The sequence below is a fragment of the Vanacampus margaritifer genome, chromosome 7, assembly GCF_051991255.1.
Source record: "Vanacampus margaritifer isolate UIUO_Vmar chromosome 7, RoL_Vmar_1.0, whole genome shotgun sequence".
NCBI classification, from domain to species: Eukaryota; Metazoa; Chordata; class Actinopteri; order Syngnathiformes; family Syngnathidae; genus Vanacampus; species Vanacampus margaritifer.
The window spans coordinates 6,659,712-6,683,129 of NC_135438.1; the positions used below are offsets into that span (position 1 = coordinate 6,659,712).

The window sequence follows — 23,418 nt, forward strand, 5'->3', positions numbered from 1 at the left end:
TACTCTTGTTAACAAAAATGGGGAAAAAAATTAAACTAATAGAAATAGTTCAAATTAATTTTTGACGTCTACAGCCGTCAATGGCAGTGAATGAGTTCAACATTTTATTATGAACATTTTAATCACCAGTTTAGAATCCACTCCCATCTCTGAACTCCCTTTTCATTTTGGCTTCTGAAATCTGCACAATAAATGACATTACAGTAGATCTCATCGTTTTATTTATTTATTTAATTAATTTAGTTTTGCTAAAAGACAATACAACCCATTCGGAAATTCTATAATATTTCTGCACAATAAAATGCTATTTGCGATGTTAATTAAAGAAATAAAAATTTTATCATATAGAAAAGAAATGTTATATTTTTATTGTTTAAATAAAACCCTTCAGGTCCCTGTGATGAACCTGCAAAAAAAAAACTCCGATTTGGAAAGTTGCTCCTCAAATGAAGCAATTGATTAACAAAATTGCTCCTTCAAATATTTTTATTTTTTTTCAAATTTCAAGCCATGCATGGATTTAAAATAATTTTTACTTGGAGCTGCTTTCACCCGTTGGCAACTTCTTCCAATTGTGTGCAGCATAACAGTTAAATGTCACTTCACCGTGTTTGCTTTGAAACCTGAGATTGTACCTAATGTTATGGCCAGTAAATGTACAGTATGTGCCATGCAGAGACAAAAAGAGAGCAGGTTGTAAACTTATGTTGATGGTGATTCCCCGACCCTTAATGAGAGAAGGAGGCTTCCTTTCCCCTTCCTGATGACAGACAGGTGTTGGGACCTCTTGGAAACACTTTGGTCACATGACAGGAAGCTGTTAAAGCTGTTGCGCCACTTGTAAACAAACAAATTATCATCCTGCTTTACAAGGCCGACACGTTTTTGCACATTCTCCTCACACAGTATCATTAGTAATGTCAGCGTCAGTGAGCCATTTACAGAGGATCTAAAAAGTCTACACACCCCTGTGCAAATGCTACCCTTTTGGGATATGAAAAAAAAAATGAGACCAGCATAACTCATTTCAAATGTTTCCATCATTAACTCATTCACTGCCATTGACGGCTATAGACGTAAAAAATTAGTTAGTTTCACTTTTTTTTTTTTTACTTCTGTTAACAAGAGTATGAAAACTTAGGAAAAAATGTATTGTACATTTAGAACAGATATTAAATTTGTGATTAATCTTGAGTTTAAATAATTAAGTAATTAAACAAAAAAGAAAATATTAATTAAAAAAATTTAGGCCTGAGACGATTTTTTTTTTTTTTGTAATTTATTACTATATTAATACTTTATTAATATTGCATGACTTCAATAGTTAAGTCATGACTAATCGCATTTTATATCTGTTCTAAATGTACAATACATTTTTTTGTAGGTTTTCATACTCTTAACAAAAGTGGGAAAAAAATGTGAAACTAATAGAAATAGTTCAAATGAATTTTTGACGTCTATAGCCGTCAATGGCAGTGAATGAGTTAATTTCAATGGGGAAACAATGACTCGATTTACGAACGATTCGGGTTACAAACGGTTTCACACAACCAATTGAGTTCATGACTCAATTTTTCACTGCGCTTTGAGAAGCTTTTATTAACTTTTGAGGCCTATTTTTCCCCCCCATCATATTTGAACTCAACTCCAAAATTGCACCAGTTATGTTACTTTAGATTTTGAATATCCCCCTTTAAAAACTGAATCTAGTATTTGCTTGCAGCGGGTCATTGTTTTCCAAAAGTGTCCCGAGAACACCCCCCCCCCCCCCCCCCCCCCCAAATCAAAAAGCTCAGTCACACACATTAACCCCAAGTGTACGTGTGTATACCTCTGTGGTTCCATTACATGGGCCAGTGACTGCGCCGTTTCCTGCAGCTTCCCCTGACGTCTCATATTGCCCGGAGGGGATGGTGTTGATGTGTGTGTGTGTGTGTGTGGGGGGGGCATGTCTGATCCCACCATCAACACCACCTCAACCTGCAACCTTCTACTCAACAGCTGACTTCCACGTGCTACCACCATCGCTCTTTGTTATTGTGATCGTTCTTATTAGAGCAGCGACGCTCAATACATTCAAGTAGTTCAAAATGGAAGCTCCCGCTAACATGCACGCTGGTGAGCTGCCAGGTCTGAGCTGAGCACATGGATTCATGAGGCGTTCATGCAGCGCCCCCTGCAGGCGAAACAGTTCCTGTTCCACATACACCTGTAATAGCGTAATAAAAAAAATTAAAAAAAAGAGAGAGCAATGATGATGACATGTCAAATCGGTAAAATTACCGAATGAACAATACTGAGCTCTCCAGAAGAAGAAAAAAAGTAATAGCGTAATAAGAAGTGTAACGTGTCCAAAGTCCAACATAAGAGGCATAAAGTGATGATTGTGAAGTTATATAAAAGTCAGCTGCTTTATTGGTGCAATTACATTGGTTTACTTAGTTGCTTTATTGTGTTTCTTTTCCAGGTGTGGCGTAATTATGAATGATGAATTATAAAAAATAAAAAATATATATATTTCATTGTAGACATGCAGTAGTAGTGTGTGCATATGCATTTGCCTGCAAGTGTCAATGTTCATATAAATACTAAATTACTATTCCTATTTTTTTTAACTATACAATATAGCGGGGTGGGGGGGGTGAAAAGTCACTGTTTCATAAATATATGATTAATTTCGTATAAGATCTTTTCTCTAAAATATACAGATTTGCATGCTCCTTTTTTTTGAATATATATGACTTTTTTTTTCTCAAAATGATGTGATTTTTTTGGACACTTTTGTTTTAATATAGTGGATGTAAAAGTCTACACACCCCTGTTCAAATGCCAGGTTTTTGTGATATAAAAAAAATGAGACCAAGAGAAATAATTTCAAAGCTTTTTTTCCCACCATTAACATATCTTAAGGGAAAACAAATAAATAAATACATAAAAAATAACATCTTGCATTTAAACTGTACACAACCCCAAAGACTTTTTTCCCCTTGTCTCTAAAATATAAAACTCTTTTTTTTTTTTTTACAAAAATGTATTTATATACATAATATATACAAAATATATTCTCAAAAAATATATACACAAATGTACTAAATATGCTAAATAATTCCAAAAAAGAAGAAAAAATAACAAATCTATTGCACTTGAAAAGCCGCTTGGACTTATTTCATTCATTATATATGTGCGTAGCTTAACTCATTCACTGCCATTGACGGCTCTAGACGTCGAGAATTCATTTGAACTATTTCTATTAGTTTAACATTTTTTCCCTAGAAAACCTAGATTTTCTTTATAGTACATTTAGAACAGATATAACATTTCTGATTAATTGTGAGTTAACTAGTGAAGTCATGCGAATAACTAAAACTAAAAAAAATATTTGCCTGACATCCCTACTTTTTTAATAATCTTTTTTTATTTTTAATAATCAACTCAAGTAATCATTTGGAGCCAATTTTTTTTATTTAAAATTTTCCAAATCATCTGATTTCAGCATATCATCTGTAATTAACTGATTTCAGTAGTCCTTCATTAAAATATAAAAATGCTTAAAGTTAACTCACGATTAATCGCAGATTTTATATCTGTTTTAAATGTACAATATTTTTTTGCTAGGGTTTCATACTCTTGTTAACAAAAGAGGAAAAAAATGTTAAACTAATAGTTAAATAGTTCAAATGAATTTTTGACGTCCATAGCCGTCAATGGCAGTGAATGAGTTAACAAACAAATGAATTAGACCAACAGCCAATTTAAGGTTTATATCACCAAAGCCAGTTTTAATTTTTCTTCAATACACCAGAATGGATCAATTCTTTTATACCAATTAATTTCCGTTTCTTAAAATTCCATTAATTTTCTTGCCAACTAATTTTTTACATGTTTTACAAAGAGTAGAATAATAATCATCATCGTCATAATCATCTTCTCCCAGGCAGTGTCAATCGAAACCCGAGCATTGAGCATCCACCATCCTGTGAGTTTTAATTTACGTCTTATAAGTAGAGGAGAAAGCGTAACTATGATAAAAGCCAACCATCAATCACCGATTTTATTCACACAATGATGCGCTTCTGCTTTAAAAGCTTCATGTGATGTGAATAGCAATTTTTTTTTTTCCTCTTCTTCTTTCACCTCCTCCCACGCGCCTCCGACAGCGGACGTGACTAACTTTGGGCCGGAACCCATTGAGGGGAAGAGTTGATAGGATGTAATGAAGCCTCAAACATGACATCCTCAAGCCTGCTGCTGGACGATAATCAGGCGGGGGAAAGTTCAAAGGTCGTCACAGACACAAGGCGATGTCTGTGTACATGAGTAAGAGCTATGATTTTTTTTTTCATTTGATAAATTTCCATAATTTTTTGTCATATCTTAACTCGGGTCCAATCAGTCCGTCTGTGATCGTACTCTGGCGCATGAAAATGCTCCGATACTACGACACCTGATACTATACCATCCTCCCTATTTCGCCTGCTAGCGAACAGTTCTTCAAGAAAAGTCAATGTGTGTTTGCTGTGTCTCCAGCCTTTCAAACCCCCTAAATTCTTCACAAAATGCTGTTAAACCTACAATGTGCACGAGAAATGCTTGCCCACCCACCCCAAAAAAAAACTACTCAAAACGAAAAAAGAAAGAAAAAAAACACAAATATAACAATTTATTCATCCATTATATATATATTTTTTATTATTAAAGTGACATTTATTCCATGTTCAATAAAAAACGTGTTAAAAAAATAATATAAATATATATATATATATATATATATATATATATATATATTTGGGTATAATTTAAAACTATTCTCTAATGTGGCTACAACTTAACAGGGTCTTAGACCGCGTGGAACCACACTGCCCCTCAGTGGCCAAACTGGGTACAACTTGAACAGCGCTCCCAATAAAGGCACACAAAGACAACGGCAAGCCAGTATAAAATAATTTAAATAAAATAAATTTTGGGACATTTAAAATCCATTTTGAATCGTAATAAATGAGAATCGCGATTCTTATGAGAATCGATTTTTTGGCACTCCCCTACTGATTTTCTTCATTAGGACGAGCTGACTTTGAACGTTTAAAAATATACACAGCATGATTTAAAAAATATATATATTACATTTATAATTGGAGAAATAGCAATGCTATTTTTGTTAGCCGGCCTATGTTGTTTTGCATTGTGTGTTAGCATTAATAGCCGGCGGGTTTGGTTAAATACACTGTTTAGTTTTACAGTAAACTTCAACTCAAACTTTTGCATCATACTTTTTCGTATCTTGAAAAACTACAATTGTCCTTTTTATGGGAACAGTAAAAATAGCGCCAACATTGTTTATATTTTCCCAAGTATGTGCAAATAAAGGGCGCTCCTCAGCTATCGTTCAGTAGCAAACATGTCCCACATGACTTTTTTTCATTTAGGTTGTAAATAATCCCTTTCAAAGCCACCTGTTTAAACTGTGTGGGCGCATGCCGAGACGCCGCCGGTAATGACGGGATGATGTCACTGGCGGTTAATCGTCAACCAGCCGCAATGCAGATATGTAATGTATCGTCTTTTATTGCAGTTTCACCCCGCAGATAAAAAAAAAAAAGGCAACATCAACTCCATTGTATGTTTTTATCTGGTTCACTTAGCAGCTTAAATATGATTGATGCTAACATGCGTGCTAAGTGAGCCAACGCAAACACTTGTGGTTTGATTTTTGTGTGCGTAGTCAACTTTGTTGGCCGTGTGGGTGGAAGCTGTTCTGACATTTATTATCTTCCCTCGCTCCCACCATTTTGCTCTGTCCGCAGCCGGATCGCTGCCATCTTGTGTCCTTCCGACACATGCGCACAAACACACACACTTTTTCACCCTCACCCGCACACACACACAGAGGTTATTAACTCATTCACTGCCAATGACGGCTATAGACGTAAAAAAAAAAAATTGAACTATTTCTATTAGTTTAACATTTTTTTTTCCTTTTTTGTTAACAAGAGTATGAAAGCCTAGAAATAAATTATTGTACATTTAGAACAGATATAAAATCTGCGATTAATCGCGAGTTAACTAGTGAAGTCATGCGAGTAAAAATTTGAATCGCCTGACGCAGCTCCTTTTTAATAATATTTTCTTTTTTAATGACGGACTACTGAAATCAGTTCATTGCAGATGATATGCTGAAATCAGATTTGACAATTTTTAAATAAAAAAAAATGGCTCCAAATGATTATTAAACAATTAGGGGTGTCAGGCGATTAATTTTTTAAATTGTAATTAAATGACTTCACGAGTTAACTCACAATTAATCAGAAATTTTATATCTGTTCTAAATGTACAATAAAAAAAATCTAGGTAAAAAAAAAAATGGAAAAAAATGTTAAACTAATAGAAATAGTTCAAATAAATGTATGACGTCTAGAGCCGTCAATGGCAGTGAATGAGTTAATTAAGACTTTGAATTTAAAAATACAGGTATATGAAAAAATAAATAAAAAGACCGCCGGTTGCGTGTCATGGAAGTGGACGACGACCTGGCCTACTACAGTTTTCAATACGGATTCCACTTGTTTTGTCCAAAGGAAATAATCCAATCATATTTAACGCATTCACTGCCATTGACGGCTATAGACGTCAAAAATGAATTTGAACTAATACTTTCACATTTTTTTCCACTTTTGTTGACAAGATTATAAAAACCTAGGAAAAAAATATTGTACATTTAGAACAGATGTAAAATTTGTGATTAATCTTGAGTTAACTAGTGAAGTCATGTGATTAATTACAATTAAAAATTGTAATCGCCTAATGCCCTTAATAAAAAATTTAAAAAGATTATAAAAAATTAGGAGCGTCAGACGATAACATTTTTTAAAATTGTAATTAATCGATTAATCACAAATCTGTTACAAATGCACAATAAAAAAAATCTAAGTTTTCATGCTCTTGTCAACAAAAGTGGAAAAAAATATTAAACTAATAAAAATAGTTCAAATAATTTTTGGGACGTCTATAGCCGTCAATGGCAATGAATGAGTTAACCTAAGCCCCATTTTGCAAACATCGAGGTCGCGTCAGTCCGTCAAAAAGGGTCAAGAGTGTCCCGAAAGGAGGAATTGTGTTGTTGTGCAACTTTGGAGCAACGTAAGAACTCGTTTAGTAATTGTCGCCAGGGTGCGATGGGACACAAATAACATGTGGCAGATGTGTGTGACGGGCCAGTGGGTGAGCGGGACAGAGGCTCAAGCCAACGTTCATGTACAGTACGACAAAAAAAAAGCTAAAGCCGACTACTTTGCGGATTTCATTTATTGCGAATATTTTTTGGAACCCCAGCGGAAAACAAGGGGACGCTGTCAAAGTAATAAAACTATTAGAATAAATTCTGAAATAAAGAAAATTCAAAGAGAGAGAGAAATGACAAAATAAAGCATTTTGGGATATTTGTACAGAATGTAATGTCACATTAACATCACGCTTTTCAAAATTCACAAGATGCCACTCGATGATGACTTTTCATTCAGATTGTTTACTCACTCAAACGGAATCATGAAACGAAAAAGAAAACTACAGCGCATGCAATTGCTGTCATCATACGCGCACCTAACAAACAAACACTCACGGAGGGGATTTCCAGAGACTTCCACCCACGCCCAACCTCCGTGGCTGCAGGCTGAGAAGCTTTGGGACATATTTGCATTCCTCACAGGTCTGCTCACGTGACCACACACACGCACACACATATAGAGCATAGCACCCGATACAGTAACCCCGAGCCTCCTCCATCATGGTTTCCCAGTTTGCGGTCCCACTATTTTGCTGATTTGTTTTGTACAATTATATAGTAATTATTTTTGTTCTGCTTCTCTTTTATGTTGGGTGTATTTACACTCTCTGCCACTAGATGGCGACACACTATTATGTTTGACATTGAACTCTGAAAGAAGAAGAACGAAAACAGGAAGCATTTCAAGCCCAACCTACTTTTTGCTGAAGACAATCCTCTTGAAGCCTGCATGAAACGCCTACCGAATGCAACGGCCTGAGGTTCGATGTATAATAAATAGGGGTGGGAATCTTTGAATGTCTCACGATTCGATTCGATTCTGATTTTTGGGTCTGCGATTCGATTCGGAATCGATTTTCAATTAAGAGCGATTTTTTATTTTTGCTTCAATTTATAGATGTTCAAGGAATCGTAATGATCTACTCCAGTCTGACTTGTTAAAGCTAATTAGCGCGCTACCCGCTGCACTTTTATCACTCAAAAGAACGGCTCCACACTGCAAAAAAACAACTTTTATAGGAATAACTTGATCGTGACTTTTTCCTTCTACTCTCTAATGTGGCTACAACTTAACAGTGTATTAGATCGCGTGGAACCACACTGCCCCTAAGTGGCCAAATCGGGTACAACATGAACAGCGCTCCAAATAAAGGCACACACAGACAAAGGCAAGACAGTATAAAATAATTTAAATAACATCGCTTTTGGGACATTTAAATCGATTCTGAATCGTACTAAATGAGGATCACGATTCTTATGATAATCTATTTTTTTGGCACACCCTTAATAATAAATATCAGCTGATCAAATCCGTGCCTTTACCTAGAGTTGGCCCAACTTGGTCGGTTAATACACGAGTGAGCATCTAGTTGTGAGTTGTGGCCAACAGCAGCTCCTCTTCAGTGTCCTAATTTTGTATCGCTGGTGTTTGGCTGTTTGCTCCATTCGATAAATTGCTGAAAGTGCATCGGAGACTGTGGCTCTCCTTGCCCACGTGCAAATTGTACAGCCTTAAGAGCCTCCACTTGTATCGGCTATTGTCTCCCACAGAGGACGGCGTTGTCTTCACATGACATAGGCGCGCACAAGAATTTCAGCCATTTCATCAAGTCGTCTATTGAGAAGGTTTTGTACAGTTCACTTATTGTAATCTAGTGAGCAAGATCGAAACCAGTGTTATTGTTGTTACGTGTTGTATTATGGCCTACAATTGAAGGTTGATGCCAAAGTCCACCTTAAATCCAGGATTAAGTCTCCGCCCGTCAATGCTGCCCATTGGCGCATAATGCCAATCGGGGCAAAGTGCTGAGCGTTTAAATCACACACGCGTGCGCATTCCTGCTAGATTACCTCACAAATGAGGTTAATTCGCCCGTTAAGTTTACAACCCATTCAATGTGATAAGTGATGGCCTTATGATCATTTTGCAGAGTTGTAAAAGTCTCCCTGACTTTATACATCCTCAAGTGGGGATCCAGATAGAAGAAATTGTGATATGAAATGACAAGTGTAACGGATTTTAGCCATAAACAATACACACAGATGAATTATAGAGTTCTGCATGCTTTGTATGAGGGGTTTTAATCCTAAAAAGTCATTTTTTTCTCTGCATCAGATAAATTTAATTTGATTTAAAAACTGTACTTTTGAGTTCAAACAAGTGATGGCAATTTCAACAAACTACGAGTTCCCAAAAATATTTTTATGTATCATTGCCAACAGCTTCAAACATGCACAATCTTTCCTTTATTTTCAGTTTCCTTGCTTTGTGGCAACCTACTTCTTCCTTCATAACCATGCCATGCTTTTGTGGTTAAAAAAATAAATAAAAAAATGTACAGTACAGTCTTTTATGTGGAGCCTCATATGATAACGGGTCACAGTTTTTCTGCCATTGGATGTGTAGTACTCAATTGCAACTATTAATTAATTAATTTATATTTTTTACCACATTGTTCCACTTCAGTTGCATTTGGCCTCATTGCTCAGTGTACGGTGAACCTTTGGTTGATCGAACAGTTTTAATCGTCTCTTGGCAATTCCGAACATTCGGGCATTTTCTGATACTTCTCAAATGCAACACAATGCAAATGCTTCCTTTATAAGGGCTAAACAAATGACGGATTGTATTGCGCTTGCCTGTGACTATCATACAAACCACACAGATTGTTATAGTAATCAAACAACATCTCATCACATTTTAAAATTAAAATAAAAATGCAAAATTATTTTTGCAATGAGCTGAGTGATTTTTTTCACTGAATTGACCGCCATTTTGACTTGTGAGTTGTCAATACAGTATATATAGGTGAATGTGAGTCTTTTTGTTTGTGTGTAGGCTAATTGTTCATATGAATAATATTGCCGCTGCGCCGTTGCTACAAGTGACAAGATTAAAACAGTTTATGGATGTTCTTAGAATTGGAACCGAAAGCAAATACAACTGCTGACATGATGGCATCTCATCTGATGGCTTTTACGTGTCACGCTGCTTACAACGCGGAAGCAAAACAAAAGTAATGCGCATGCGCGGCAAACAAAGGCGATGACATCACCCCATTCAACGCACTCAGAGAAACAAGCCCGGACACATTACTGTACTTAAATGTCGCCTCACTGACGGCTGCTCCACTTTACGTACCGGTCCGGCACCGCGAGGCAAGTTAGAACATAAACAATAACAACAAAACGCGTGGATTGGCAAGACATTTTGTCCACTGCCGCGGAGTACCTGTCAACCTGGGGAGCCGCCCGGCTGTGCGGGGGAGCACCACGACGACGATGGGGACGCTGGAGGACGAGTTGACATCCGCGGCTGCCAAGGGGAACACGGCCGAGGTGGAGCGACTCCTGCGGGCAGGAGCGAACGTCAACGCGGCCAACCGGCTGGGTTACACCGCGTTGCAGGTCGGTACAACCCCGAGGCAGCCCCTCATCTTTTTCTTCAACCTGCAGGGAATTTTTTCATTAGAAAATGAGAATGAGAAAGTTACGTATAGTGCTTGACAAATGTAGCAACAAGTAGAAAATTAAAAATACAGTAATGTATGGAATAAAAGTTTCGCATTAAAAATACAGTACAAACAGTCGATAAATGAGAGTTTGTGACGTAGGCCTGATAGAAAATAACAAATTATTTTTTCTCTTTTTTCCCCCACTTGTTAACAAGTTTTGTTTTCCTGGAGAGCTCAGTATTGTTCATTCGGTAATTTTACCGATTTGACAAAATAACAAATTCTTATGTAATTTGTATTTGGGGGGGGTTAAAGAAAAATGAATAAATGTGCTACCAAATTTGGCATTTTCGGACACAGCCCCGAAATGAAAAGGTCCAAAAGCGTATAACGTTTATAAAAGCAGACGTGTTGGTGTGTATTTCCAAAGGTGATGATGATGGGAAGCACGCCGGTGGCCCGGCTGCTGCTGGAGGGGGGCGGCGACCCGAACGTGGCCGACGCTCGAACCGGGAGCACGCCGCTGCACGACGCGGCCCGGACAGGCTTCGGAGACACCGCGAGGCTTCTGGTCCGCTTCGGTGCCTCTCCGTCGGCCACGGATTACGCCAACTGTCGGCCCGTGGATGTGGCTCGGAGGCAGGGCCACGCCGACGCCGTGGCCTTCCTGGAGTCTCTGTGAAGGACAGTTTTGGAAAAGGGACGGCATGATGTCCCGGCATTGAATTTATTTATTAAAGGTATGGCGTTAAGGACACTTGCGTGACTTTTTGGAACGAAATCCAGATTATGGTTAGGAACAATGTTGGTATTTTCATAGGAGTTTGAGCCAGCCTCTTTTAAAAAAAAAAAAAGTTATTTATTAGCATATTTGGATTTTACTTGAATCACTGTATAATCAAATTAACTCATGTCATGTCATTAAGATGATGCACTTTATCAGACAAAGCTTTATATTTACAAAGAACAGCCAGCCCATAAACCATTACATTTATGACACATTGTCAGTTAACTCATTCACTGCCATTGTCGGCTATAGACGTCAAAAATACATTTGAACTATTTCTATTAGTTTAACATTTTTTCCCACTTTTGTTAACAAGAATATGAAAACCTAGATTTTTTTAAATTGTATTAGTACAGATATAACATTTGTGATTAATTGTGAAGTCATGCAATTAAGATAAAGATTGTAATACAATACCTATTTTTTTAATCATCTTCAGAAAAAAAAGATTGTTAAAAATGATTTCATTAATTTTTTTAAAGAAAAGATTATTTAAAAAATTGGGGCATCAGGCGATTAAAATTTGTAATCGTAATTAGTCGCATGACATCACTAGTCTAGATTAATCACAAATTTTATATCCGTTCTAAATGTACAAAAAAAAAATCTAGGTTTTCATACTCTTAACAAAAATGGGGGAAAAAATGTTAAACTAATAGAAATTGTTCAAATGAATTTTTGACGTCTATAGCTGTCAATGGCAGTGAATGAGTTTTAATGTGTAAAGAAGAAAAACTGTGTTATATGGGAGTTATAATTCAGGGAATAAATAGCACTATTTGCACAAATTATACCACCTTCCAATCAGCTTTTCATTTCCATTTGGACTATTTCATCTTTTCACAAAGTGCCTTTAAGGCTACGCGTGTGTGTGTGTGTGTGTGTGTGTGTGTGTGTGTCTGTATGCATACGGTATACTGTACAAAATCCGCATGTAAGACAATAAAAGTGAATTACAAACCTGTTCAACGCTCCCATTTAATGACTCCCTTTGAAGCGTGCGTGCGAATACGCACTTTGATGTGCTCATACATTTATGACAAAGCACAAAAGTCAAATGAAAGTGAATCGTGGTGCAAATCACATTACATTAATTTACTGGCATATGAAGGAAATGAAGTTGAAAGTAATACTAAAAATATTAGTCAGGTGCATTGATTGAAGGAGGCCTACCAAAAATGCTTGCTCAGGGAATTGTTTATTGGGATTACTATACAGTCTTTTGTCACAAAATGTCTACGATGTCACGAATTATAAAGTACAAAAGTGTCAATATTTGTCATTTCTTTTCTCTTGATTGGCTTACGGTAAGTAACAGCAGATACGCAGGATCCATCCAAGTTGAACATTCACTCAGATTGCTCTATGAATGAATCATTTGGCTCTGGCATGCAGCATGTGCACCTAATACTAACTTTAATTTATATAGCACCTTTCAAGGCACCCAAGGACACTTAACCGTAACTGATGGGGTTCATTTAATGCAGATGGGTGTATTCTTGATACAGCGTGCTTTGGTGAAGAGATTAGTTTTTTTTGTTTTTTTTTTTCTTTTTTTAATGATAAGTGAAGCAGCATCACACATTTCAGTAGGGATATAGTTCCAGAAGTGGGGATGACTTGCCAACAAAAGAAAAATAACTCCATATGTCCATTAACTCATTCACTGCCATTGACGGCTATTGACGTTAAAAATTCATTTGAACTATTTCTATCAGTTTAACATTTTTCCACTTTTGTTAACAAGAGTATGAAAACCTAGAATTTTTTTTTTTATTGTACATATAGAATAGATATAACATTTATGATTAATCGTGACTTAACTATTGAAGTCAACAATTGATTACATTTAAAAATTGTAATCACCTGACGTGATTAACTCTTTGACTGCCAAAAACGTTAAATAACGTTTAGTAAAATCCTATGGAGGAGTGCCAAAGACGTTAAAAGACGTTTGTTTCAAAACAGAGGTGAAACTAACCATTTTCTATTGTTGATTACTGAAAAACGGAATAAGGTAGAAACAAACTTTTTTTTTCTGATGAAAGATGAGAGTTCAATCTTTCATTTGGTAGTATGTGTGTTTCCATAGTCCAAACACATAATTTTCTGTTGACCTTGAAAGATCAGTCAAAATGCTTAAATCGACTGGCACCCACAGCATCCCTTTTCTGAAAACGTCTGGCAGTCAAAGAGTTAAGATGTTTAAAAATTAGGAGCGTCAGGCGATTAAAAATTTCAATCGTAATTAATTGCATGACTTCACAAGTTGACTCACGATTAATCATAAATTTGATATTTGTTCTAAATGTACAATAAAAAAAATATCTAGTTTTTTATACTCTTGTTAACAAAAGTGGACAAATTTTAACTAATAGAAATAGTTCAAATTAATTTTTTATTTTTTTTAATGGAGAGCTCAATATTGTTCGTTCGGTAATTTTACCGATTTGACATGTTATCATCAAATTAATTTTTAACGTCTATCGCCGTCAATGGCAGTGAACGAGTTAAAAACAAGCCCATATAAAAACATTTGTCTACAGCATACAAATATAAAAGCATACAAAAATAATATCTAAAGAAAATGTTCGCTTAGTATCCGAGAGTGGGAGAAGTCCTTACGTGTGGGGATATGAAATTCCGGGGATTCAATTTAAATCGCTTAAAAGGACATGCTTGGTTTTTATTTTCGGTGGTGACAAATCCACAGCTGAGCCCAGCGTCTTTTTCCTTTGTCGGGGTTCAATGTTTGGGCAACATGACAGCTGACTGGGCCATCCCCTGAGCAGAGCAAACAAAATCATCATCATCATCATCATCATCATGTGTGCATAGACACAAAGGCGGATGCATATGCAAAACATTGTTCAAATAAGGATGTCACTACAAGTGAGAGTTTTTTTTTTTTTTTTCCTGGAACGCCGTTGTGCAGCCGGCATGCACTCAACTAGCTACACCTGCAAAATAATTACTTTTAATGGTGTTGTAGCTTGTAGGGTAGAATTGTTTGGCATAAGATATTGGGGAAAAAAATCATCACAATTGCTTTTGATTGATATGGAACTGACGATAAAAAGAAAAAAAAAACAGGATTATTCATTGAGTTTAAAATTTTAGATTCAAATACCCAAAAAATAACTTTAAATGTAACTTCAAATACAATCAGAAAATAAATTACAGTGGTATCAAAGGATTGTAATAATAATATATTAAAATGATAGCTTCAACAACTTAAAGCAGACTCAGGATGGGCAAAATATCATTCGTCAACCCGCAATTGTTTTTAGCGCTGTCACTATCAAATATTTTTAGAATCCATTCATCCGTCAATTATTTAATCGATTCATCGACTAATCTGATTCATTTTTTCATTTAAAGTGTGTTACAAAAGCATTTCCCCCCTGATTATTGTTTGTGAACCAGTGATTGTTTTTTATTTTATTTTGTACTTCGTATTGGTATAGTGATTTAAAAAAAAAAAAAAAGGGGGGGGGGGGGTGATGTTTGCAAATGTCTTATTTTGATTAAACACAGAAGATCATCGGTCTTCTTTCATGAAGGACTACAGACATCAATTACTGTTGATATGCTGAAATCAGAGGATTTGGACAATTTTGAATAAAAAAAATGGATCCAAACAATTACTCGATTATTAAAATTGTATTCAAATAATTTGATCATCGATCACTTGTCAATTAACTCATTCACTGCCATTGACGTCTATAGACGTAAAAAATTCATTTGAGCAATTTCTATTAGTTTCACATTTTTTGCCCACTTTTGTTAAATCGCCTGATGCCCATAATTAAAAAAGAAAGAAAGGATTATTAAAAATTAGGTAGATATAAAATGTATGATTAATTGTGAGTTAACTATTGAAGTCAACAATTAATTACATTTAAAAATTGTAATCACGCGACGTGATTTAAAAAAAAAAAGAAGAAAAGATGATTAAAAATTAGGAGCGCCAGACGATTAAATGTTTTAATTGTAATTAATCACATGACTTCAATCGTTAACTCACGATTAATCACAAATTTTATATCTGTTCAAAATGAACAATAAAAAAAATTCTAGGTTTTCATACTCTTGTTAACACAAGTGGAAAAAATGTGAAACTAATAGAAATAGTTGAATGAAAAAATGAATTTTTGACATCTATAGCCGTCAATGGCAGTGAATGAGTTAACTCATTCACTGCCATCAGGTCTATTGGTTGCAAAATCAAAAGCGCAAAATCTAAATCATGATTAAATTTAGCCATACTGAGAAGTGTTTCAAAATGATGCCCGCAAAACTTTTGAGACAGCGATTAAGCTTTGACCCATTTTCCTCTTTCAAATAATTGGAGTTATTTTTTTGATCCTTGCGACCCTAACCGATCTTAATCAAACGTCCGGTGGCGAGCGACTAGCACCGGTCCCAAAAACCACCATGGCCTTACTTTCAAGGAGGATATGGTCTGGCTCCAGTCCATCTGGCTGATGTGCGGTATGACGGTCAGCAGGATGCTGCTGGCTTTGTTGGCGTTCTCCTTCATGGTCTTCATCACGTTGTCCACGCAAACCTGCAGGGAGGGCGATTAAAAAAAATAATTAACAGGATTACGAAAGTTTCTTTTACAAATGATACTTTTTTGGAGACACGAATGACAAATGTGTCAGTCTCGGCGTTTTTCAGCATAAAGAGCAGAAACAGAGTGAGAGTGATTCGTTTTTGTTTTTTTTTTTCCCCTGGAGAGCTCAGTATTGTTCATTCGGTCATTTTACCGATTTGACATGTCATCATCATTGCTCTCTTTTTTTTATTTTTAATTTTATTATTTTTATTTTTTTAATTTTATTATTATTTTTAGCTCAGTATTGTTCATTCGGTCATTTTACCGATTTGACATGTCATCATCATTGCTCTCTTATTAATTTTTTTTTATTAATTTTTTTTCTTTTTTTATTATTTTAGCTCAGTATTGTTCATTCGGTCATTTTACCGATTTTACATGTCATCATCATTGCTCTCTTTTTTTATTTTTTATTTTTTAAATGTTATTATTATTTTAGCTCAGTATTGTTCATTTGGTCATTTGACCGATTTGACATGTCATCATCATTACTCTCTTTTTTTATTTATTTGATTAATTTTTATTTTGTATGTGGGTGAGTATGTGTACGTGTATGTGCGTGTGTGCGTGCGAGTGTGAGTGTGTATTCATTAGTTCACCTAAAACCTATTAAAAAATCCCATACCGTTCACCTAAAGTGATCCGTTTTATGATGATTGCCACGGAGGCGGCGCGGCGGCTTTCGCAGGTGCGCCAAAACGCCGGGTGTGGGCGACTTCCATCGATCCGAGCTGACTCCGGCTTCCGAAGTTCCTGCCTCTGACCTCTTCCTGTCCTGTCACAGAGCTCTCGCCACATCCTTCCGCCCGCTTCACAACTACCTCCTGACACCCCCCCCCGCCATTCCTCCCCCCCGCCCCCACACCCCCGGGCTACTCAGCTGCCAGCCTCCGGTGCGAGGCCCGCCAGAGGAGGTTGACTCATGATGACTCATGAGCTTCACTGTCTTCATCCTGGCAAGCAGCATGAGGCCGAGTGTGCGACAAACAAAAGCGGTGAAAGGTGAAACGAGGTCACGGCGAGTAATCGGTACATCCCGGAAGAAAGATACTAATTACCTATGGAGGTTACAAAATGGTGGCAAGGAACTACTTTTGACTAACTAAATCACTCATGCAAAAAAAAAAAAAATTCGACAAACTTTTTGTTTCTTAAAAAAAATGCAACGTTTATTACAAAGAAAATGAAGGACTGCACAATATATGAAAAAATATTATCGATATCGCAATATTGTCCCGTGCAATATGCATAATCGCAAAGACACGCAATAAGTTTCATATGGAATTTAATGCTTTCATCTGAATTTGACTAGTCAGCCGCTAACTAAAATGTGCACCGCCATCTTAGTAGTAGTTATCAAGAAGTAATAAAACATTTAACTCATTCACTGCCATTGACGGCAATAGACGTCAAAAATTAATTTCAACTATTTCTATTAGTTTAGCATTTTTTCCCACTTTTGCTAACAAGAGTATGAAAACCTAGATTTTTTTTATTGTACATTCAGAACAGATATCAAATTTGTGATTAATCGTTAGTTAACTAGTGAAGTCAGGTGATTATTACAATAAAAAAAATGTAATTGCCTGACGCCACTAATTTAAAAAAAAATTATTACAAATAAGGGACGTCAGACGAATAAAATTTATATTCATAATTAATCTCATGACTTCAATAGTTGACTCACGATTAATCACAAAATTCATATCTGTTATAAATGTACAATAAATCCTCGGTTTGCAACTGCCTACAACTTAACGTGACCGGCAAAACAACTTTGCCCGAAAAGAAAAGTAAAAGAATTGACTTTGACGCCTCGAGCTGCAAAGTCAACAAACCGCCTCTCACGATAAAGCAAGCCACAAAAACATGCACTCACCGCCTCCTCGTGCTCCTTCCAGCAGTCGTAATCCGTGGCCATGGCGATGCTGGCGTAGCACAGACCCGCCTCCTTGGCGAGGACCACCTCGGGCACGGTGGTCATGTTGATGACGTCGGCGCCCCACTGGCGGAACGTCAGGCTCTCGGCCCGCGACGAGAAGCGGGGCCCCTCGATGCTCAGCATGGTGCCCCTCGCGTGGCACTTGATGCCGAGAGTGCGCGCCACCTCCACCAGCAACTGTGAGGGGCGGAAATATTTTGGGAAAATAATCCAATTGCGATCTGATTTTTCCCCATCAATATTGTGATCAAGTCATTGTGCCCAGGTATTTTTTTTTTAACAAACACAAAAAAAAATCTATCCATCTGTATTACAAAATCACATTTATTAAAAACATATATAGTGGTGTCAAAGTTAAAGCATTAACTCATCAATTAATCATTTATTAACTCATTCACTGCCATTGACGGCTATTGACGTAAAAAATTCGTTTGAGCTATTTCTATTAGTTTCACATTTTTTGCCCACTTTTGTTAATCGCCTGATGCCCATAATTGAAAAAGAAAGAAAGCATTATTAAAAATTAGGTAGATATAAAATGTATGATTAATCGTGAGTTTCCGTTAGATTAACATTTTTTCCACTTTTGTTAACAAGAGTATAAAAAACCTAGAATTTTTATATTGTACATTTAGAACAGATATAAAATTTATGATTAATCGTGAGTTAACTATTGAAGTCATGCGATTAATTACAATTACAAAATGTAATCGCCAAAGGCGATTTAAAAAAAAGAAAAGATGATTAAAAATTAGGAGTGTCAGGCGATTATTTTTTTTTTAATCGCAATTAATTGCATGACTTCACGAGTTAACTCACAATTAATCACAAATTTTAAAAAAAATCTGTTCTAAATGTACAATAAAAAAAATTCTAGGTTTTCATACTCTTGTTAACATAAGTGGAAAAAATGTTAAACTAATAAAAATAGTTCAAATGAATTTTTTGTCTACAGTGAAAAATGGCAGTGAATGAGTTAACTGACAATGTGTCATAAATGTAATTAATGGTTTATGGGCTGGCTGTTCTATGTAAATATAAAGCTTTGTCTGTTAAAGTGCATCATCTTAGTGGCATGACATGAGTTAATTTGATTATACAGTGATTCAAGTAAAATCCAAATATGCTAAAAAAAAAAAAAAATTTTTTAAAAGAGGCTGGCTCAAACTCCCATGAAAATACCAACATTGTTCCTAACCATAATCTGGATTTCGTTTTACTACAACGTGATGTCAATTTGGATTTGCTCAGCACTACAGCAGTAAGCGGGGTTGGAACTCGGGAGTTATGTTGTTGTGGGCGGGGTTTCAAGATTGGGTGCGTTTGGGTGCTCACCTCTCTGGTCTTGTTGCAGAAAGGCTCAGCCATGGGAATGTGACACACACCCGGAGGGCTGGTCGGCCGGCCGTCGTAAAGAGTCTGCGCTCTCTTGGTGGTCCTAAAAGCACACGTTTATATTCTTCATGTTCATTAGAATAACTTTGCTTACAAAAAACACTGCAATTCCACAAAAAAAGGGAAAAAATGACAGCTGGTAAATGGACAAACTACATTTTTGGGGAACGTATATTCGCACATAAAAGATCAAGCCGCATCCTTGCAACGGTTTCAAGGAAATTGGTTTGGTAGTTTTGTTTTGCAGAATCTCATCAACAAACAAGGAAACAAGTCATTGAAACTTCCAAGTTCAAACAGATGCAATAATGTCAATAGCCTCAAAACGAAAGAAAAAGATTCCAAGAAAACGTAACCTAACATGTCATGTGATTCTCTCGACTCGTTCCGCTTAAAAATGGACCGTTTTTCAATCGTATCATAATCCATGTATCAAGATACATATCAAATTGTTGTGTTTTTTTTTATTAGAGATGCCCACCCCATATATATAAAAAATATTAACTTATCAAATTACAGAATTACTTAAAATTGCTAAATATAAAAAGCAGCAAAAACTAATTGTGCAGACTCGATCCATTATTTTCGTTTTGACAATATTAACTCATTCACTGCCATCGACAGCTATAGACGTCAAAAATTCATTGATAACAAGAGTATGAATACATGGAATTATTTTTTATTGTATTAGAACAGATATAAAATTTGTGATGAATAATAAGTTAAGTAGTGCAGTCATGCGATTAACAATTTTAATCGCCTGACGCCCCTAATTTTTAATAATATTTTCTTTAAAAAAAAAAAGAAGAAGATGATTAAAATTTTTTTTAAAACAATTAAGAAAAGATTATTACAAATTTGGGGTATCAGGCGATTTTTTAAATTTGTAATTAATCGCATGACTTCACTAGTAACTCACAATTAATCACAAATGTTATATCTGTTCTAAATGTACAAAAAAAATATTATAGGCTTTCATACTCTTGTTAACAAAAATGGAAAAAAAAATGTTAAACTAATAGAAATAGTTCTAATTAATTTTTGACGTCTATTGCTGAACTTCAAACATCCATAAGAACTGCATTTATGTAACAACGAGTGACAAATGCAGAAGTGACTCGGTAAAAAAAACAAAAACACGACTCACTAAACTATAACAACAAGTGTTCAAATCTGGTGGGTGGAGCCATGCAAAATAAACACACATGATCATTTCTTTTGTGGTACATGCCTGAGCAGGATGATCAAAGTGGATATTAACATCATTTCTGACTGACTTTGTGTGGTCAGCTAATAAAGAGCGCAGAGCAGAGATATCAATTCTTTCAAATCCGGAAGGAAATTCTTTTAGGTCGCAATGGTGACGCGAGACTCAGTACATACTCAAGTACATAGTTTCTTCCAGCAGGTCCAACTTGTTCTCAAAAAGATGTTAGATGCTGCCTCCCCCCATTGACTCGGGTTTAAAATGTTGAGGATTTTGCATTGTTCTTTAAATTTTTGAAATAAATCTAACCTGCAGAAAATAATTTTTTATTTTATTTTTTGTGTCATTTCATAGTAAAAAAGAAAAAGAAAAAAGAATTTCAATGCATTGGCAAGTCTGCATAAAAAAAGAAAGAAAAAGTAACGGCTAAACTTCTCACAAGTCATACGAGAAACGTGAGATGAGCAGGAAGAGACGTTCCCAAACGTTTAGAGAAATCCCTCCGTAGTAATCCGTCATCTCACCTGAGGTTCGATGTCACATTGTTGACATTTTTCTTAAACGCTCACTGTTGACACTGAAAAAGCGCCAGGCAGGTGGATTGTAAACAAAGCATTGCTTTGGAGGGGGGTGTCAAGCACGACAAGTTCCTGCCCAGACACCTCAATCACATGGTAACGTGAATCATGTCACAGAGATGTGTGGGAACACGTTTGACGTATTACGGAACTCCCACGCAATAATTGGAAACCACTCACGTTCCTCAAATTTGCATTTTAACATGCGGATTTTAATAACCAGCTCACCGGTCGATGAATTGATCTACGATGACGATGTCGCCAGGCTGGATCTCCTCTCGCAGCGATCCGCACGCCGTGGTGACCAGCAGATGTGTGCAGCCCTCCTCCCTCAGCGCCCAGATGTTGGCCTGGTAGTTGACGTTTGATGGCATGATGGTGTGCTGCCTCCCATGCCTGAAAAGACCGAGAACGTATTGACAAGCATTAAAGGTATACTGCCAACTGTCTGCCATTTTGTTTGTTTTTATGGACAAAGGGGAAAAACAGCTAAAATCTCATGCCTGTTTAACTGTTTTTCTGAAAAGATTTATTTTATTTGAATTTTATTTGAAACATGTTTTTATATTAATTTATTAGGTAAACATTAAAACATAAAGATTTTATTCAAATCATTATTTAAGGACAGTTTCTTTTTTCCTACATTCACGTGCAATGTTAATTTTTAAACTGCATAATGTTAAAGTGTAATTAAAGTTAAATTAAAGTTAAATCTATATTACACTATTGTAGATCCACATTGGTCATGAGGGTGGTACTTGTGGAGCCAAGTATTATTATTATTATTTTTTTTTAGGTGGCACTTGATGTTAAAAAGCCCGAGAAACACTGAGAAAAGAGGGGGCGAGTATAACTGACAGTTCCAGTAAAAGTCACAAGATGGTGCTAATACTTTTTTTTTTATTACATTCAACTAAACTAGATGGACAAACGGAGGAAAAATAAATACCTACTTTACTCACTATTATATTATTCTATAGATTGATGGGTCTTACCTTGCCAGGAGGACACATTCAACATTTTTTATCTTCCCCAATATCAAGGCATCTGATGGCTGTCAACAAAAACAGCATTGATAGTTTAAAAAAAGAAAAAAAATAGAAAGACATTTTATGGGTAAAAGTTAGTTAGAATGTCGAGCAAACAACGAACCTTTCCATAGGGGGTGTCAACATAACGTTCGGTTCTTCCCTCCAGTATATCAGGATCGTCCAACCCCGAGCCGCCAATTATTCCAATCTACGAGGTTTGGGGAGGAAATAAAGAAAGAAAGAAAAGAAAAACGATTGCAATTGCTGTCATACATGCTGAGTTCTGATGCTCGGCATACTTTTAGTTTGAAAAGTTGGCATGACGTAAAAGTCGAGACAGGCGCGTCCTCGTATAAGTGCTATGCTAACAATGACGCGTATATTGCTCGTAAAATTAGAATAAAAAGCACGAGTTTGCAAAAATGACTCCAAACTGTTAGCTTGTCCCTGCTGTCAGTCTTATGAGTGTTGAAAAGCCTCATGTTTAGCCACGCTACTTACTGCTTAGTCAGCGAGGTTACACAGCGATTAAATATGGATACATGATTTAAGTGTATTCATTTTGTTGTTCTTTTACCTTAACGGGTGCCGAAGAAGTCATGATGTCACTGGTAAAATATTGACAATATTAGAGTAAATTGCCAGGTGAGCAAGTTGCAGCTACTGCAGTACTTGCTGGGAAAAGGCACATTTCTCTTCCTGGTTATACGCGCCCTTCAAAGTAAAAGCATGAACCTTCCACACAATCACCAGAGCCGGGAACCGTAATGGCTGGTTAATTGTCTCTCGTCACTCACACTGTCAATTTCACTGGCCCATGTTTACCTATGAAAGTTAAGGCTCTTTACGAATACCTATGCCTGTTTTTGGCTCTCTGCTCACCATGTATACAACCACCCACTCTCCATTCCAGCGTTCTGACCCATACTGGAGCACGGCAACAAATATAACTCACCTTAGTGCGGGAGACAGTACATAAATGCTGAACTCGTCACATTTCAGTTTGTCTATAAATTCGTGATTGGTATTGCTTAGATTTACCGTCTGCCACCATCTTGGCATTACCAATTATCTGTTCTCAAGTTGTGTGTTTAAAAAATAAACAAGCCAAAATTCCAAACCTCAA

At 36.2% G+C, this 23,418-nt stretch overlaps 2 protein-coding genes across 2 annotated transcripts; one reads left to right on the forward strand and one right to left on the reverse strand.

Annotated features, from left to right (window-relative positions):
• Positions 1–10,301: 10,301 nt before the first annotated feature.
• On the forward strand, positions 10,302–12,482 carry cdkn2a/b (cyclin-dependent kinase inhibitor 2A/B (p15, inhibits CDK4)). Its single transcript, XM_077572096.1, has 2 exons — positions 10,302–10,684; positions 11,162–12,482. The coding sequence occupies exons 1-2, from the start codon at positions 10,559–10,561 to the stop codon at positions 11,411–11,413; spliced, it is 378 nt and encodes a 125-aa protein (XP_077428222.1). The 5' UTR covers positions 10,302–10,558; the 3' UTR covers positions 11,414–12,482.
• Positions 12,483–12,697: 215 nt separating this feature from the next.
• Positions 12,698–22,992, reverse strand: mtap (methylthioadenosine phosphorylase). The gene is made up of 8 exons (XM_077571894.1): positions 22,870–22,992; positions 22,414–22,500; positions 22,257–22,315; positions 21,490–21,657; positions 19,417–19,519; positions 18,019–18,258; positions 15,966–16,088; positions 12,698–14,302 (listed from the first exon to the last, which is right to left on the reverse strand). Exons 1-8 carry the CDS (start codon positions 22,891–22,893, stop codon positions 14,264–14,266), a joined length of 843 nt encoding a protein of 280 aa, XP_077428020.1. The 5' UTR covers positions 22,894–22,992; the 3' UTR covers positions 12,698–14,263.
• Between the last annotated feature and the right edge of the window lie 426 nt (positions 22,993–23,418).

Excerpts from the sequence above, each read along its gene's own strand:
- mtap (XM_077571894.1), bottom strand. The coding sequence starts at position 22,893 with ATGACTTCTTCGGCACCCGTTAAG. Across the intron at positions 21,658-22,256 it reads GAATGTGTCCTCCTGGCAAG|GCATGGGAGGCAGCACACCA; the intron begins GTAAGACCCATC and ends CGGTCTTTTCAG. Across the intron at positions 19,520-21,489 it reads GTAGATCAATTCATCGACCG|GACCACCAAGAGAGCGCAGA; the intron begins GTGAGCTGGTTA and ends GTGTGCTTTTAG.
- cdkn2a/b (XM_077572096.1), top strand. The coding sequence starts at position 10,559 with ATGGGGACGCTGGAGGACGAGTTGACATCCGCGGCTGCCAAGGGGAAC. Across the intron at positions 10,685-11,161 it reads TGGGTTACACCGCGTTGCAG|GTGATGATGATGGGAAGCAC; the intron begins GTCGGTACAACC and ends GTATTTCCAAAG.